Source organism: Salarias fasciatus, chromosome 2, assembly GCF_902148845.1.
Source record: "Salarias fasciatus chromosome 2, fSalaFa1.1, whole genome shotgun sequence".
NCBI lineage: Eukaryota > Metazoa > Chordata > Actinopteri > Blenniiformes > Blenniidae > Salarias > Salarias fasciatus.
Genome location: NC_043746.1, coordinates 10,749,575 through 10,766,591, shown reverse-complemented (window position 1 = coordinate 10,766,591; position 17,017 = coordinate 10,749,575). Strand labels below are relative to the sequence as shown.

Sequence of the window (17,017 nt, the reverse complement as noted above, 5' to 3'; positions counted from 1 at the left end):
AGAGAGGAGGCAGGAGAGGAGAGGCAGGTGGTGGGGTGGGGGTTTAGGGGCCGTGGGGGGGTCGCCAGGATGGGATTTAGGGTGCTGAGGGAGCCAGGCTGCAGCTCAGGGCTGTTTAAACCAGGAGGAGATAAAGACAGGAGGCGAGCGGAGAAGGCAAATCAGACTCTTGGACCTGGTGCTGCTGTGTGCAAACCTGCAAAAAAAGGAAAAAAGGAAAGGAAAATAATCCAACACTGTGGTTTATTTTCAGACGCTTTGAGTTACTTTTTGGAAAACAAACTCCCCTCCTCTTTTTCTTTCTGCCATTTTTTTTTTTTTGCGTTTCTTTACTTGGCAGCGGCTCTCCGGGCCCCTGCTGTTTATGTCAGGCTTTTCCTTCACATTATGTAGATTGACAGATTTGTAATTGCTCAGAGACTCGTGACTGCACTCCAGTGACTCTGGCACAGGCATCTGTGCTCGTGCCCCAGCCCCGTAAAGTTGAGTGTGAAGAATATAGCGCCGCTGCCTCTGATTGCGCTCGCTGTCAGAGAGAAAAGACAATGAATGACAAGACGGCGGGAGGCCAGGCTCACGCTCTCATTAGGCGTTGCACGGATCATTTCACAAAGCGGAGTCAGAAATCTAAGCTGAATATGAGGTAATTAGATATAAAACATGCTGCAAATTGCCCTGACGATGTCGTGTGAGCTCCCTTTAGAACAGCAGGATGCAGCCATATGTGCAACTTCACGCCGGATGAAATGCCTCCCCTCGTCTGGGAGACATTACTATGCATTTGCGGAGCTCTCGCATCCTGCACATCATTGAGGCGTTGCCATGGCGACGGCGGTGTCCTCTTGTTTGCCAGTCTCCTCATCCTCAGGCCACAACACCTGTCAGCGGCCACGGCGAATTTTAAAAAGTTCCCACAGGCTGACTGACCGGGTCCTATTCAAGGTGGCGAAGGGCCCGCGGACGCCGTCGTTCTCACACATTCAGAGTCGATTCAGCCTCGTCCCTGGGCCCCGTCTGCTTTAAGATCATTTTGCCGACACGTTTGATCTTTGGAAAGTCAAAGAATTTTTACTGTCGTGTGACTCACAGTTGTCCCACTCGTAATGTCTTTAGAAAGACAACACTTGACAGTCTTGTTTGAATTTGTGAGTTCTGACACTCATTAGAGTCAAGAGAGATAAACAGATGTTTATATTACACAACAGAGAGGATCTGATCGGCTTGACTTGTCACTGTTTCGTCTGTTAAAACTTAATTTCATCCAGTAAAACTATGAAATGCTTCCAAACGCACAGCGTATTTGGCCGGAGTAACTTTAAATAGTATATTTGATTGAAGTGGAAGAAAACAATCAGTTCAAGCATCTGTTTGATCAAAAATAATCCTGATTTCAATTATTTGCATGTTTTTTTCACGACGACTAAAATAACAATTTCAACACTATTTTCCGTGATCTTTTTAATGCGTCACGCTTGGTTTACATGGAGATTCAGGTAGTATTAGCAATATCACAAACTCAGAGGGATGCGTTTAATACCAGAGAGGTGCTAAACCCTGGAAACAGTGACACATTAGAGTTGCAAATAGCCGTAATGATAGCAACGAAGAGATGTGTCACACTGAACAGATGGGAGAGGCAGCGAGAGAGAGAGGGAGCGGGAACGAGGGGAGTGGATGTGTGTGAAAACGCTTCGGCTTTTGCATACATCCCTGGAGAAGTGGCCTGGGGAAAAGGGTTGAGTGCACTCTTTCGCTGCTCTCCTCCATAAGGCTTAGCGGCGGAGGAAAGCATGGAGCCCATCCCCCCGGTGGATTATTCTTCCGACACTGCTAAGCCCCCGTACTCCCACGTTGAGGCAGCCCTCAAACACATGTATTCATTATGAGAGACACTGAACGCACCAAACACACGAGAAGACACAGTGGAGTACATGCTTGTGTCAACAACGCCCCCGAAACATCTCTTTCTCTTTCTGTCTTTATCTATCCTTTCAAATGTCACTATATGCAAAGAAAACACACATATATACATGCACGCCTACATTCAAACGTGCACAATGAGAAGACACTCACTTGCTCTCGAACAGTGACTCAAGCGCCGTCTGTCACACGCTCGCATTCAGGTGCTCAGGAAGCCAAGGCAGTGGGAGAAGATTCTCCGCCGCCTCCATTTGACACAAGCAGCTTTTCCTCTTATATAAGATGAGTTACTGTAATGATGAGCCCTGCTGAAGGAGCCAGCGTGGGCTCTTTCTGCACGTGTGTGTGTGTGTGTGTATTTGGGTTGCGTCCTGTGTGTGAATCTCCACACCTCTGCGGGAGCATGAAGAAGAGCCCCGTGGCAGAGACGATCCGCTCGCATGTCGCAGCGACTGCCACTGCATCGGATGATGCAGCGCCTGATAAATATGGATGGGAAACTGTCATGACTATTTTAGGTTGGTCCCAGAAAATATCCAAAGTCCCGTGGATAGCTGGAGAAATGATTATGCATCAAGTTTAAGCACTGAAACGGAAAAAATGCCCCAGCCACGACAGAAATTCAGACGTCTTCTTCCGAACATCCGCAGCTCAGCACATTTCCTCCGGAGGATTTTGGAAATGCTGCTTATTGTTCACAGAGCAGACATAAAGAGCACAGCCAGATCCTCAAAAATGGATCACAGAGGATGCAAAATATTCATACATCACAATTTCTTATTGCTTCTGATTTTCCCAGTCCGCCCACGTGGGAAAGATTGCCCTGTCTACTGTAGTCATGTTTGCATAAGAGAAGGCCAGAAAAGAACAAAAGCTGCATTCAGGAGCATGTTCGCTGCAGGGCGGACGTGAGCGATGCTTGCCGCTACAATCGGACGCTCTGCCCCATCATGTCGACGGCGGATATGAAAGCAGAAGGAGAGGTTGATTGCTCGATGGTTCCTTCAAAAAGCAGGCCACTTGTAAAAGGCAGAGGCGGCCATTGGAAATGTCATACGGGCTTTCAAATACCAGGAGGTACAGAACGTACGCGTGCCACTCCTGCCGTTCTCAGAAGTCGCAGACGGCGCCATGCAGCCTCCGCCGTCCTCGCACAGAGATGAGATGAAAAATCAAGATACCGTGAAAAGCGGCTTGTCGAGCCTCGGTCAGGAGGTTTCAATCTATCTGTTCAGTCACACCGCTCCGTCTAAAGATAATGCGCGTGCAAGCCAAGGTGAAGACAAATTGGAAAATTAAATGAAACTGCCCGCTCGTTTCTTTTCCGCTCACGCGCGGCTCTTTCCTCCATTAATTCCTGCCTTCATAATGCTCCTTCACGCTTTTGTGCCAGCGCGTGTTTACTTTTGTGCTCTGACAGACAAAAAAAACCCTGAAAACCGAGAGCTGGAGCGCTTGTTTCTTTGCCAGCCACACAATACTGACACCCCAGTCGGATAAAAAAAAAAAAGAAATGTAATCAAATGTCTGTGCTAAGCACTGTTTTTATGGCTGTATGAATTGATTCTGAAACATGGATTGTATTCTTGAAATCAGTGAATATTGCTATAATAATATTAGTAGCTTCTATTGCATGATATATTCGTGCAGGATGCTAAAAGGCCGTTGAGATTCTTTCACTGCTTTCTGGATTGTTGCTACTAAAATAAAGGTTTGTTATCCAAACTTTGACAGCATACGACATGAAATCAATTGACTTCTTGTGAATGTTTTTTCAGCTTTCAAGTCAAAACCTCAGTTGAAAACATTGTCTGATTTCCTTTTGGAGATGGACAGAGGTGCAAAACTGCTCGCCAATCATTTTAAGGGGTGAATAGAGGTTGGGTTTTTTTTTTTTTTCAGCTTATTTATCTTAAAGAATAAATCCAGGAGGGTGCTGTCTTAAAGTTTGAAAATCCCAAGTATAACCAATAAAGTAGATAAATATGTCCTCCTCCTCCTTCCTCCAAGCCTCACAGTAAATCCAGTGAACTGCTGCTGTCTCTGTTTTCACTTCATCACAGACATTCAATATTTTCCTCAAACTCTCAGTGGGAAAGGAAATAATCTAAAATAAGTGACTTGAATTGGGCTCAGAATGTTCAATCTTTTACTTTTTACTTCATTTCCAGGTACCTCATCTACGATCTCGGAGATCACGACCTCTGACCCCCCAGCTCTCGGTGAAGAAGGAGCCTCTAAGCCGGCGGCGGCTCGCACTGAATCGGCCATGGTGGAGTCTGGCAGAACTCAAAGCCTTCCTGAAACCAACAGCATCCCACCTCTGGACATCAAAAAGCCCCTGCCTTTAGATTCTCCTCCTCCCCCGACGCCTCCTCCTCCTCCTCCTCCTCCTCCTCCTCCAGCATTAGACGCCCCTGACCTTCCTCTTCCCTCCCCTCCCGTCCTTCCTTCACCTCTGATGTCCTCCAAACCTTCCTCCACCTCCAGCCCGCCTCCTCCTCCGACGCCGCCCCTCGCCGAAAGCCCCCAGCGGCCCACGACTCTAAAGCTAAAGACGCTGCCGCGGCCCACGGTCAGGGAGAACGGCGGGCCGCTGCCAGGAGGGGATGAGGACGAGGAGGAGAGGAAAATGCTGGAGGAGGATCTGAAAAAATGCATCGAGGACTTTAAAAAGATCCGCTTGCCCAGAGTGTTTCCAGACCGCAAGCGGCACTGGCAGAGTGACTTGCTCAAGAAGTACAACGCCTAGAAAGATTCTGAGGGTCAAAAAATGGTGAGACTCGATGGCGAGTGGCGAGGAAGCCATTGTGTTCACATCGCTGGGATCAGAACGATGTGAGTGACTGACAGCACGTCCTGGGGCGTTGTAGCTTTTGCATGTTGACCGAGCTTAACTGCTCAAGTAGTGCAGGGGTTTTCAGAGTGTGTAAACCCCCCCCCCCCCCCCCGTCTCATATGGAGAAGTGTTTGTTGGCTGGATGCTGATGCTAGAATTCCTGATGTTTTATTTATTTTTTCACATTTTAATATATCATTGTTGACAGCTGCTAGGATCCATATAATGAGCGTGACTCCTCTTTTGAGAATTAGTCATACCCGCTGAGTCTTCTGAAATAGCCTCAACCTCCCCAAACACGTGGTTCTGCACCTCGGCTGCGATCACTCTAGTCCAACAATAACTTTAATTCGTAACGGGTGTGTTTTGACACACTAATAGATAATTTCACCCTTAATCTACAGCGTGATTTCTCCACCATCTGAATCTTTTTCCTTCTGCTGTACCTCCACTCACGCTTTGAAAGGCCCTGTTGTAGCGGATAGGCTTAGCTGACACACACACACACACTCATACACACACACACACACACACACACACACCCTTTCTCTCAGTCATAGGCCGATATGCATGTGGTGCCACTAATTAGACATCTGCAGTGCTTCCTGTTTCCCATTCACTGATCAAACAACTGGAAAATGTAAGCAAAGTGTGAAATTTATGGCATTTGACCTTAATGATGCAAAATAAAAGAAAGAAGTGAAATCTCGGGTGCTAATCATGTAAAATATCTCGTCTCATCAATATTAACTGTGCGGCTTCAAAGCCTTCATTCTCCCCTCTGCCTCGGACTCGGACGCTCCGCAGTTCGGTACATTTTGTGATTACATTATCTTCAGGCTCTCAATGGGAAGAATTCAGAAGGAGAATGCAGCGTACCGGGAAGTGAAGTGGGTAATTACAGGCGGCCAGAGTGCGGAATAATAATGACAATAATGACTACATGAGCCAGTGCACAGCGCCATTTGTTCTTCTCTCCGCTCTGCATAAAATGTTCATCCGGCCTCACTAATGAATCACCAGGTGTGTGTGTGTGTGTGTGTGTGTGTGTGTATGCATGTGTGCAGCGTATTTTATTTGTCATTACGGCGAATAAAGGGATGAGTCACAGCACAAATATAAAATACTTCCCATTTGTCTTTTCTGTCACCTCGTGAACTCATTCCCAGAGTAATAGCCTTCAATCGTTTTCATTTTACAATTATGCTCACTTGTGGTCGTGGTCAGCGGATGAGAATATTCTGATGTCCAAAACAGAGTGTAGCTCTCATCGACTGGTTTTCCACTTCCTTGTTTATTTTGTTGAAATCTCACCTTAAGACAGACTGAGAAACACATAAACAGAAAGGTTTCATAAGTTCCAACATCTATTAATTTGTCTTATATACAGATTTACACTTTATCCAACTCAGGGCTGCGGGATGCTGGTGTCAAATTACACCTCAGACAGGTCTCCAGTGCATCAGGTTTATGATTATGTGAAAATATGGATGCTTCACAGTTTGAAAAAAATATGGAAAAATCCCATTCTCTCCATGTGTTCTGTTTGTTTTTGGATGCACCTCACAGTGAACCCGAAGACTTGCACAACTTTATACTTCACTGTCTTCTGCTTTCCAGAGTTTTCTCCCGATTTATGCTGAATTAACTCTTCTTTCTCGAGGCATCTGGTCACTAAACAAACACGACAGTAGAATCAATCCTTTCTGCCAACCAGTACTGAATTATTCCTTTGAAATATGTACCAAAGAAATAAACCTGAAATTCTAATTTAGATCTGTACTTCTGGCAGTATTGTTTGCACGCCATGTGTGAATGTAACCGTCGTGTGTCCTCTGTAAGAGTGATAGTATGAGCTCCCAGCAGCTCGGCCACGATCAGTTCCTTCCTCTCCGTCGCTGTGCATCCCATAACCCACCAGAACACAAATTGTGAATACCTGTGGCAAAAAAAAAAAAAAAAGAAAAAAAGAGTTATATTCCAGCAGCATTTGGGAAATAAGTAGAAAGAGGCGGCATGTTTACGATAAACATCTATCTTGGCGTGAGCCGGGCTGTCTGAACCAGACGTCATGTCTCCACTGGGGATCAACACAGACCCCCAAAGCGCTGAGCGAACTCACACGAGTCATAAATACAGCGTCGGCTGTGAAGGACCAGGCCCACTCAGTGAAAACATGCGAGACATAGTTTTGGTTTTCTGGAAGTCGTATTTCTGTTTCTGGCAGGTTTGTCGCCTCCTCACCTCGGTGAGCTCAGAGCAAACGGCAGCAGTGTGACTGCTGAAGAACTGGAATTCATAACAGCAGTATAGTTACTAAAACTGAAGTGTTTCAGACTGTAGACCGGATTCCTGATCTCTGATCTGCCAAAACAAATCAAAGCAAACCCTCAGGTCCCATCGTGATCTCCGGGACCGCGGGTTGGGAACCGCTGCCTCTCTCTGGCAGCTGTGTCTTTTCTGTGTTCATCTGATGAAGATTTTTCTCCCATTTGAACTTGGGCACAAAACGCACTTTTGAATTTGGAGACTGTTGTTGATTCCTCTGCTCTCTCGTCTTGTTTCTCCTCCACGTAATCACCGACGCCAGAGACCATTAAACTGCTGTTTTGTTGAGTCTTTCAAAAACATCCTTGTGTAATTTTGATTTTAGATGGCGAGCAACAGAATACAACACTGAGCCTCTGCTGCTTTCACCGCGGACCTCGAGCCTAATGGATGCGCAGCTTTGAAGATGTTCTGTAATTTTTTTTTTTTTTTGTGTGTGATTATTTCTTTTTTCTCTGTCGGCCTCATTTAACCTAAGCAGAGTAAACGTCCGACCTTTCGGCCTTTACCTTGGGCCACGATGAGCCGATTGGCTGCCTGCGGGATCTCCTTAACGACGCTGCCTCATCCCAGATCATCTATCAGCGCTGCGCCTGCGGCCCGCCGCGGCCGCAGCCGCGGCCGAGGTTGGGGCATTAATCTGCCGGCGTTGGCTCGGAGTGGGGAAGTAAAACATTGTTAAGCATCAGACAAATAGTTTATCTGGCACACGGCTAACCGCCACGGAGCAACACAGATATCCTCTTGCTCTGACTGGAGGATTAGCAACAGATTAGGGTTTGTCACAGTCCTGAAAAGTCTCTGCACAGCAGGCCCTTCCTCCTCGCGGCTACACAGTGGCGACTATTTATGCCATCCAGTCGGTCCTCGCTGCAACATTTCACACCAACAGTCAGGCCTTCTCCAGCTGGCTACAGACTGCTGAGAAATCCATGGAAAAGATTTTTTGCTTTGAAACTAATTAGGGAGTATTGCCTCATCAGCTGCTTTTCTGGTATTTCTCATCTTTCAAAGTTGGCGTGGACGGCGACAGCGAGCTGGCCGGGCTCCCGGGCTTGGAGCGGTGTCATCAGAGCGGGCGTGAGTCAGGAATGGATCGAAACAACCGGGGCTCTCAGATTTAAAATTCCTATTTACTGTTGCGAAAGCCGCTCCGTCTGCTCGGCGTTTGAGTCCTGTTAGACAAAACATCCATACGAATATCCATAAACAGAGCCCGTCATTTGCATTTTGGCCTCCGCATCAGAAAGTGGTTATCTTGTCAGTTCCCTTTTGTTTGGGAACTTTTTATTAAATAGTTTGGATGTACTGTAACCCCCCGAAGCTGCAGCAGGCCCTTTGACTTATTATGAATGCTCTATGAGGATTTTGATGTGTGAAGTCGATCGGCTCAGCCCCTCAACAAAGGGAATACTCCTCCTTTGAAACGAAGAGGTAAAGTACTCTAGTGGGGCCAGAACTGACGGGAAAACAGTCTTTGACAGAATATTCCAGCATGTGAGATCAAACTCGGGGATTGTAGCTATATGGTAATTTTCACTGGACACAGCAGAACAAAGTCGATTCCTGAAGTTTTCAGCAGGTTAAAACTGTTCCAGGCCTGGCCGGCACTCAAAGTGTCACCCATTAAAATCTAATTACAATATATTGTGGTTTAATACGACATGCAGTGACAGTAAAATGGGATGTAGCAAGCTGAGAAACAGAGGGATGGACGTCCCAAACACAAACACAAACCTGCAAACATCCCGGTCACGGTTTTTGCATCTTCTCCCATAAAATGCGTCCACGTCTTGACTCTCCCGCTGACGCGCGGCGCGCCTTGCATCTGCATGAAAGAGCACCTTGGAGATTTATTTCAAATGGCCGGCAATACATTAGCATCTCATTTCCACGGGGCGTGAGTTATCTGCGGTACAGTCAGCTCTCCTGACAATTAGAGCCCGGCTGAAAGTGATCCCTGTAAATCACAGAGCCGCCGAGGAGGAGAGTGGGATTTTTTTTGGTATTTTGGGCAGTCACAGTTTCACACTTGGAGATAAACTTCTTCTTTTTTTTTTTTTTTTTGCGAGCAGTACATGTGTGATGATAAAATGTGGCTCCAGGGGAGATAAGAGAAGCAGAGGAACCATCATTATTCCCAAAATTGGAGCAGGCGGTCGAGGTGTCTAACACCATCAAAGGGTTCATGTTAGTGTAGGAACTTTTAATCCCAGTCTTCTCATTATTGGCGCTTTAATTCCACTCTAATCAGCTACTTTGTTACAATTATTATATAAGGTATAAAGAACCCACGGATATGCCGTCTAATAGGTTCACTATAAGCATTAACTGTCATTAAACACTCCTTCCTACCCCTCCACTATATTGTGTCTTTTTCTCTGGCTTCTCTGTCTCTTAACACACTGAGTTATTTATTCTGACAGCTGCTCCTTCACTCTTCTGCTCTGACCTTTCATGCTTTAGTACCGTATCACCCTGTGGACACTTTAACCTTGTTCTGCTTTGTCTTTTTTGAGAAGAGAAAGAGACAAATAGAGATGGACGTGTGATGAGCATCCAACAAGAAGGATATGCTTTTAGTAACAACCTTATTTTCAGGGGGTCGCGATAAAGAATTAGACATTCAATAAGGTTATGATGAAACTCACTGTAACCAGAGTTTATTTTGTGTTCTGTTCCAAAAAACAAGCTGCACTATTGCTTCTAAACCCGATGATCTAAATGTTATAATATAGACACCATGAGTGTGTTTACATTGAATGAACCTATTTTAAGGGGGTTGCTCAAAATATCTGCGTGTAATAAAAATAGTGTGAAAACCTCCTTATGTGCCTTTTTTATGCAATGATATCTGTTCAAAAGTGTTAAACTGACCAAATCACACATATTTTATCAGGTCTGAGTTTAAAAAGTTTTACTTTGTAACCTTATCAATTCTGTATTATTTGCAGTAATATAACAAGAGAAGTTCCAAGAGGCAGTGGGTTTATGTTTGAACAAATTGCCTCATTTTATGTGTACAGTCAAGCCCAGCAGTATTTTTTTTTTCAAGTTCAGGATGTGACATTTAAAATTCTCTTTCTCCAGTTTGAAAACCTGAAAGTTAAACACTAGCGTAACTTTATTTCTATGTTCACCAAAAAAGTCTTCACTGACAAAATACAGGGATTTTTATTGTGAAAGGATATGCAACTACATGATGCAGATGGTTAAAACCCACTCAGCTTTAAAAGTGCATGTAGAGTCAGGACAAAAATTTTAAAGTAAATTCAAGACTTGACAGAATAGACAGAAGTGGGGTACTGTGGGATGCTGTTAACCTGTCAGTAGTTTAACTGCAGAGGTCTGTACGATTTGCAGCTTGTTAAGAGCAGTGTTAAAACAAGTAAAAAGAGAATTGCAATAAAAGCATGAATGATCAGTTCAAGATCACACTTGGACTTGAACATTTTTCTGGCGTTAGAGATATTTTCCAAGAAATAAAAACAGTTTTTGGTCAGCTGACGAGAGTGAGCTTCCACAGACACGGCCCGATCAAACACAACCTCGAGGTTTCTGAGGCTCTATTGCAGATTCAAGCCGTTCCACCTGTACAGAGCGATCTACAGATCTACAGATCAGTGCCACGCTTTCTGACACAGCGTCCAAATATGTCTTTCTTGTAAACAATTACGCAACATCCATTTAGAAGCTAAAATGATTATGCAAACTCAGGTTATTGTGAAGTGTGATTACTTTAAATCGTGCATTATAAAGTGTTTCAGCCAGACTATTACCTTAATCCTGTTATTCACAGTCTGCGAGTTATGCAAGTGAGTGCAAACGTGAATGAGTGTGTGTGTGTAAAGCTGCACATGTGTGCATGGGAACAAAGTGGAAATAAAGTTGAGCCGAGTTTCTGCTCCCCACAGCAGCTGTGATGCTTTAGGAGGCATGTGATTGCACATAAATGTTCTTTAAACAAATGTACGCCATTCCATGGAGGGCAGAGCCGGCTCTCCCTGGAGGCTGTCCGCACAATCAGCACGAGACACATGCTCTGGAGAGAGGCGGTGGAGAGGAGAGGAGAGGAGAGGAGAGGAGAGGAGAGGAGAGGAGGGCCGGAGCCGATGTGTCAGACTCTGTTCACAGCTTTTCCATTTCCATCATTAAAACCTGGAGCCTAATCCTGCAGCTACTTTAATCTCTTAATTCTGTACCCTTTTTCTCTGCATACACAGTGCACTCCTGTGACTGTCCCATTCTCCCTCTCTCGCTCCCTCTCTCTCTCTCTCTCTCTCTCTCTCTCTCTCTCTCTCTCTCTCTCTCTCTCTCTGATTTAAAAATCATGCATTTCCATATATTTGGTGTGAAAGCTTTCACACACACATATTGAAAAACTCAACTTTCTCAGTGGGGTCGCTTCACTTTTGCTTTCAAACTCTCTACCTGAACATGGCTCCCTGAGGGAAGAGCGTTTGGAGGGTTTTCAGTCCACCTGTCGGCCATCCTGTGTTTGCTCTGACTCATGCTGTACATCCACCCGGCTGTCCAGCGGCGTGGTGTTTAGCTCTGATCGACGGGAGGGAAGAAGACATGAGGAGATGAACTGTACTGAAACATGAGATGACTTGACTATGAAAGTGTCACATAAACGAGTGAATTTGTGGCAGATGGCCTGGCGGTCCGATCCCCGAGCCAAGCGTTTGGCTCCGTCACTTCTCTCTGTGGAAAATCTGACATGGCCTGTCTGGATGCGAGGCGCGGCGTCTCGTCGACTGCTGCCTGATCGGAAGAGCCTGCCTCGCTCTGCACGGGAATTATAATTTACCAAATATAGAAACAAATATTAAACAGGCTAAGCCTCTTGCAGGGGAGTAGCATGTTTATGAGAACCTGCAGTAATGGTATAACCACACATTAGAGATGTAAAAGCCTGGCGCCGCATGTCATTTGAATTGATTAAGATTCAGCAGCGTCGTTCGTGGAAGACGATCTGCGCCTCAGTGACGTTTTCCCTGGTGAACATTGCTGCACTGTTTCGTATTATTCCCTGTCTTTTGTAGCTGACAGTAGTTTTTTTTTTTTTTTTTTCCTTTTTTTATGCATAGCGATGAGTGCCCTGCTGACATGGTAGCCTGCGGCCCATCTGCTGTCAGCGCAGAGCGGAGCGGGGCCGCCGCTGCGGCTTGACTTGAGTTTAATCTACTGAAGCAGGGCCGCCTGGTTCGCCCCGTCCCTCTGACTGGTGCAGCTCCTTTTTCACTTCACTGTAACCCAGAGGAGCTACAGTGGAAGATACGGAGTGTGTTTGTGTAAGTGAGAAAAGGCATCCTGCCACTGCGGCTGGTTTTGATGTTTGTTGAAGCTGGAAAGACGAATAAATCTACAGAGTAGCGCGTCTCCCTGCTGCTGCTGCGAGGCTTCAGATGATGATAATGATGTCAAAGTTGAAAGAACTTGTGGGAAAATACCTACAAAAACAATACAGCAGCTTGTCACGGTATAATAAATGAACACAGGGTCTGGATTTTAGAGCTAATTTCACTAGAAAACAATGATACAGTTGAGGGAAAATGCTCTTGACATCCAGAGAGAATACTGCATTTTAAACACCAATTAGCCCTTAATCCTACTGAACACGACGCTACTTTAATGATATTCGAAGACCTTTAAAAGTCCCTGGTTAGCTGGAGTCTTATCTGTCATCCAGTAACAACAAAAAAAAATGTGCTGTTTCACCAGCGTCGGGCGGATTTCAATGCAATTTCACTTCAAAGATGTTCTAAAGGGAACACTAGAAAAGTTGACACCGACTTCAGGGAAACAGAAGATCTTGATTTCACGAGTTCTAATAATGCTCAAGACACCGGCATGTAACGCTTTAAAACGTCTTTTAAAACGTCTCTGTTTGATCTTGACTAATAAGATCCTTCTGTACCAAACATCAAACACCGAGTTGTCACCTGTTAAATGCCGAATTCCGCATGAAACCGGCGGTCTGCGTTTCCTCATCGAGGGTTAGCGCTCTGATGAAAAAGAAACACGGCGCGGTCTCATTGTCATTGTAAAACAGGGAACATTAGGCCTGCTGAAAGCAGAAATCATGCATTTTTTATGCAGCCTTGGACAGTTTGGCCCAAATATTTCAGAGACACACCACAGACTGCCGACGGCTGCGGTCGCTGCGGCAGCAGCTGATCTTTATTGTCAAAAAGGAAAACCTCCAGCGTGCAACTCTGACATTATTAAAACTATATTAAAAGAATTCCCATCAAAATGTCAGAGGCTTTCATGCTCTGCCACTTACACTGCGGGGACCGCTGCTGCTGTTTTGGTGCCTGCATTTTATTTTTTAAAGCCCACATCCTGAGGTGTTGACTTCAGATTTCGAGCCTCTTTTGTTGTTGTTATTAATTGAGTCATTATTTCACCACAAACCAACTGTGCTTTCTGACTTATTTAGCACAAAAATCGGATAGATTAGTGGGCTCATCGGGGAACGAGGGAAGGATTTTTTTTTTTTTTTTAAATCAAATCAAAACTTAGACTTGCAAATGTTCAACACCCAGTTGCACCAAACAGACGACAGAACCGGGGAGTGGGCGCCGCCGCAGTGTGTGTGGTGTCATGGGCCCTGCTCTCCCGCTGCGTCAGCCTGAGTCACGGCGCTCTGCTGAGGAGGCTCCTCGGCTCGCCGGGGCCGTACATCATCATCTGTCTGCACGTCTCCCACGAGGACCGGCGAGCTCCACGGCAGCAAACAAACACTGCGGCAACAACAGAGGCTGCTCAACTCCTGTGATTTTTTTTTTTTTTTTTTTTTTTTCCCTGGGAACATTGGCTTTCTTCCCTCTTTGCATCCAAATGGGCTGCATGCATTAGTGATGCTGTTCCGTGTCTGGCGAGCAGCCAGCCTCACGCTGTGCTACACCTTGGGAAACCAGACTTTACCGAGTTTACTGGGGGAACGTCAGAGGAAATGCTGCTTCATTTTATGTCAACAAAGAATCAAATCGATTAATGGATGCCAATAAAAGGTATTTAAAGAGATTTCTCTTTTCAGACAGCAGATTGGTTGCATTTTTACTTGTGGCAACCAGTTATGTAACATTATGATTTAAACATTTCTATTGTTATAAAACCACTCATGTAATGACTTGTCAATAATAGCACAGCAAAAACGTTCTTTGCAGTTGTAACCATAGTCTATAGTACATCCTCAGTGAAGGAATATGACTTTGTCATCTATTTTTGACAATCAAACCATAAAAAAACTGCAAAACAATAATTTGTTTTTTTGTCGGCTTTAAATATTCATATATTTAAACATGTTTCTCACATATTTTCTCTTCCATTTGTTCCTTTTGTGATACCTGACCTTAAAAAAAAGCAAAATAAATAATCCTGTGACATTTACCCAGTTATCACAGTCAGAAACAGATTTTTATAACAATAATAAGATACAAACTATTCATTAGTCCACGTCAACATTTTTTAACTATTGCAAAAATGTTATAATATTGGATTATATATCTTATTACATTTTTGTTACATCGTCACTGCATTACTTGAGCCTCACTCAGAGGCTGATATGATATTCTCAGTGTGTAACAGTCCATCCATAACAGTCACTTGATCTGTAAACAATGACTCTTAAACTTACCTGCAGTGGAACTCATAAAGGACTGTCTAATGTAATCTGATCTAATAAATGGCAGGTTCCTGCAGTCTGTCGATGCTCCCTGAGGTTCGTTTATTTCCAGTAGCAGACATCGCCAGTCCTTAAACGTCCTGTTGAGGTCAGAACCGCGGAAAATAACATCACCCTCACGCGAACGCTTGTAATTAACAATACTTGATATAATGATGGCTGATCAACTCACACTAGAATACTGTGTCCAGGCAATCATTTGATACCCGACGAAAGCATTCAGCTTAATGAAGGAGTCATTAGACTGGAGCACACTGTGCCGACAGGTCGCCGAGAAAAGTAGAGTTAATTTATTAAGTAACAAGAGTCTGCTTCAGAGGAGAGGAATTGTGAGGCTTCTGGTTAAAAGCAGATCATAGGAATGAATGTGACTCATGGTGGACAGTAGAAACCAATAAAATGGACAAATGTGCTTCATACGTACAAAGAATAACATTTAACACTGGGCAGGGTTTAAATGTTTAAAGTGAGCTAATGCGTTTACCCTCCATCTCTTTAAAAGCTGCTGGATGTGATAAATGCTCTCTTACGGGGAATAGATTTTTCACCGTCTTAATTGGATTCTTCTTCTTTTCTTTCCGCTCAAATGCAATAAACATGAAATAAATGGATACAATTTTTAACAGTTTTGATTTTTTTATGATATTTAATATTTTAGATTCTTAACGCTGAACTTAAATCACCACTTCCTGGTTCCTTATGTTTTCATGCTGTATATGAATGAACGGCGACCAGCAGCTCCATAACTCATTGAAAATGTCCACGTGAGCCGAAAAACAGTCGCGGACTGGAGCGGTGGGGTTTTGCATGCGAAGGTGTTTTCTCATTCCAGCAGTATAGCGGCAGCTGCCTCTCTCAGGTGGCCTCTCGTCTTATTAAGGTGCCCAAGGAATAATTACCTCTAAATTAATTGGGAAGGAAGAACAATGCTCTTCAGAGCGGCCCGCTCCGGTGTCATCCATTATGTATAGGCCCTCTGACAGCTTTGAAGTGATCATCGCGCCGCTGTATTCTTCCACCGGAGTTCTGTGAAGTCTCTATTGTGGCCTTTGGCTGTATCTCTGTCTCAGACACATCAAGGTGAGTGCAGAGAAAGAGAGAGAGAGGAAGAGAGAGAGAGAGAGAGAGAGAGAGGGAGCTCTCCTCTGCAGCCACGACCATTACACTGTAGAATTCAATTAAAAAGCACCACTAACGGCACATGTTGAAATTACAGAGATTTAATCGAGGTCCGTCTCACCGAAACACTCTATCTGAATGTAACCAATTAATGGAAGACTGAATTAATGGATTAATGGAGGGCTGAAAGAGCAAAATGCTAATTCCTTCCCATTAACTCAGACGCTCGCTCGCTCGCACACAGACACACACACACACACACACACACGCATGCACGCGGGCGCACGCACACACAACATTTAGGGCTTTTGTTTGGCTGCAAACCACTTAATGAGAACACAGTTGAGATTTATCTTTATTTTTAAAGCTTCTGTTGAACACATTTAAGCACACATAAAGTTCTGAGCCGCATGAGGTAATGACCACAGGCATAAATTCACCTTTTGGGGCTTCATTCCAGATTAAATCCATGGCTGGATTACAAGGTCATCGTGAATAGTAGTGTGTGTGTGTTTCTGTGTGCATTTCTTCTTTTTTGCACATGTTTATGTCAAACCACCAAAGAGTGACGCTTATGTCTGGAAACCTTGTAGAAACAATCCAATCCAGTCAATAGACAGTTTCGGTACAATTGGTTTTGTTCCTTCACAATGGTTAATTGTATTTGTAAAGTCAAAGCTGCTGAAGGGCGGGAGTCGTTTCTTGGATTGTGTCGTGAACGCCCTGACCTGACTGACCGAGAAACCCGGGCCGGATACAGAAAACACCACGCTGAAACCGGCAGCATCCTCACGCTTTTAACTGGCAGTCATGGGGGTGTCGAGGTTTCACAGGATCCTGAGTGTAAATTTTATGCCCAGGAGCGCTTTAATCTCCCGAACAGTCACGTCCGCCGATGCTGCTTGACAGTATATAGGTTTGTGGTGTCCAGAGGAAACAGCAGGAATCAGGGAAACAGCTAAATATTGAAACCGTGTTGTTTATTTAATTCCTGCTCTATGCTTTATTCATGTATTTCACACTGTAATAGAAAATCCATACTTGTTCTGCTGTTGACGGACATGCCCTGACAGACCTCAGCCAAACACGGCAACACTGCTGCAATACTCAGTGTG

General features: G+C 44.6%; 1 protein-coding gene across 1 annotated transcript; it reads left to right on the top strand.

The window, feature by feature from the left end:
• Positions 1-3,051: 3,051 nt before the first annotated feature.
• LOC115404715 (leucine-rich repeat extensin-like protein 3) lies at positions 3,052-4,972 on the top strand. Its single transcript, XM_030114109.1, has 2 exons — positions 3,052-3,127; positions 4,092-4,972. Exons 1-2 carry the CDS (start codon positions 3,052-3,054, stop codon positions 4,670-4,672), a joined length of 657 nt encoding a protein of 218 aa, XP_029969969.1. The 3' UTR covers positions 4,673-4,972.
• The last annotated feature ends 12,045 nt before the right edge of the window (positions 4,973-17,017 follow it).

What these genes read in the sequence shown, in the direction of transcription:
- LOC115404715 (XM_030114109.1), top strand. Translation starts at nt 3,052, where the DNA reads ATGCAGCCTCCGCCGTCCTCGCACAGAGATGAGATGAAAAATCAAGAT. An exon ending in AAGCGGCTTGTCGAGCCTCG is followed by an intron (nt 3,128 to 4,091) that starts GTCAGGAGGTTT and finishes CTTCATTTCCAG; the next exon opens with GTACCTCATCTACGATCTCG.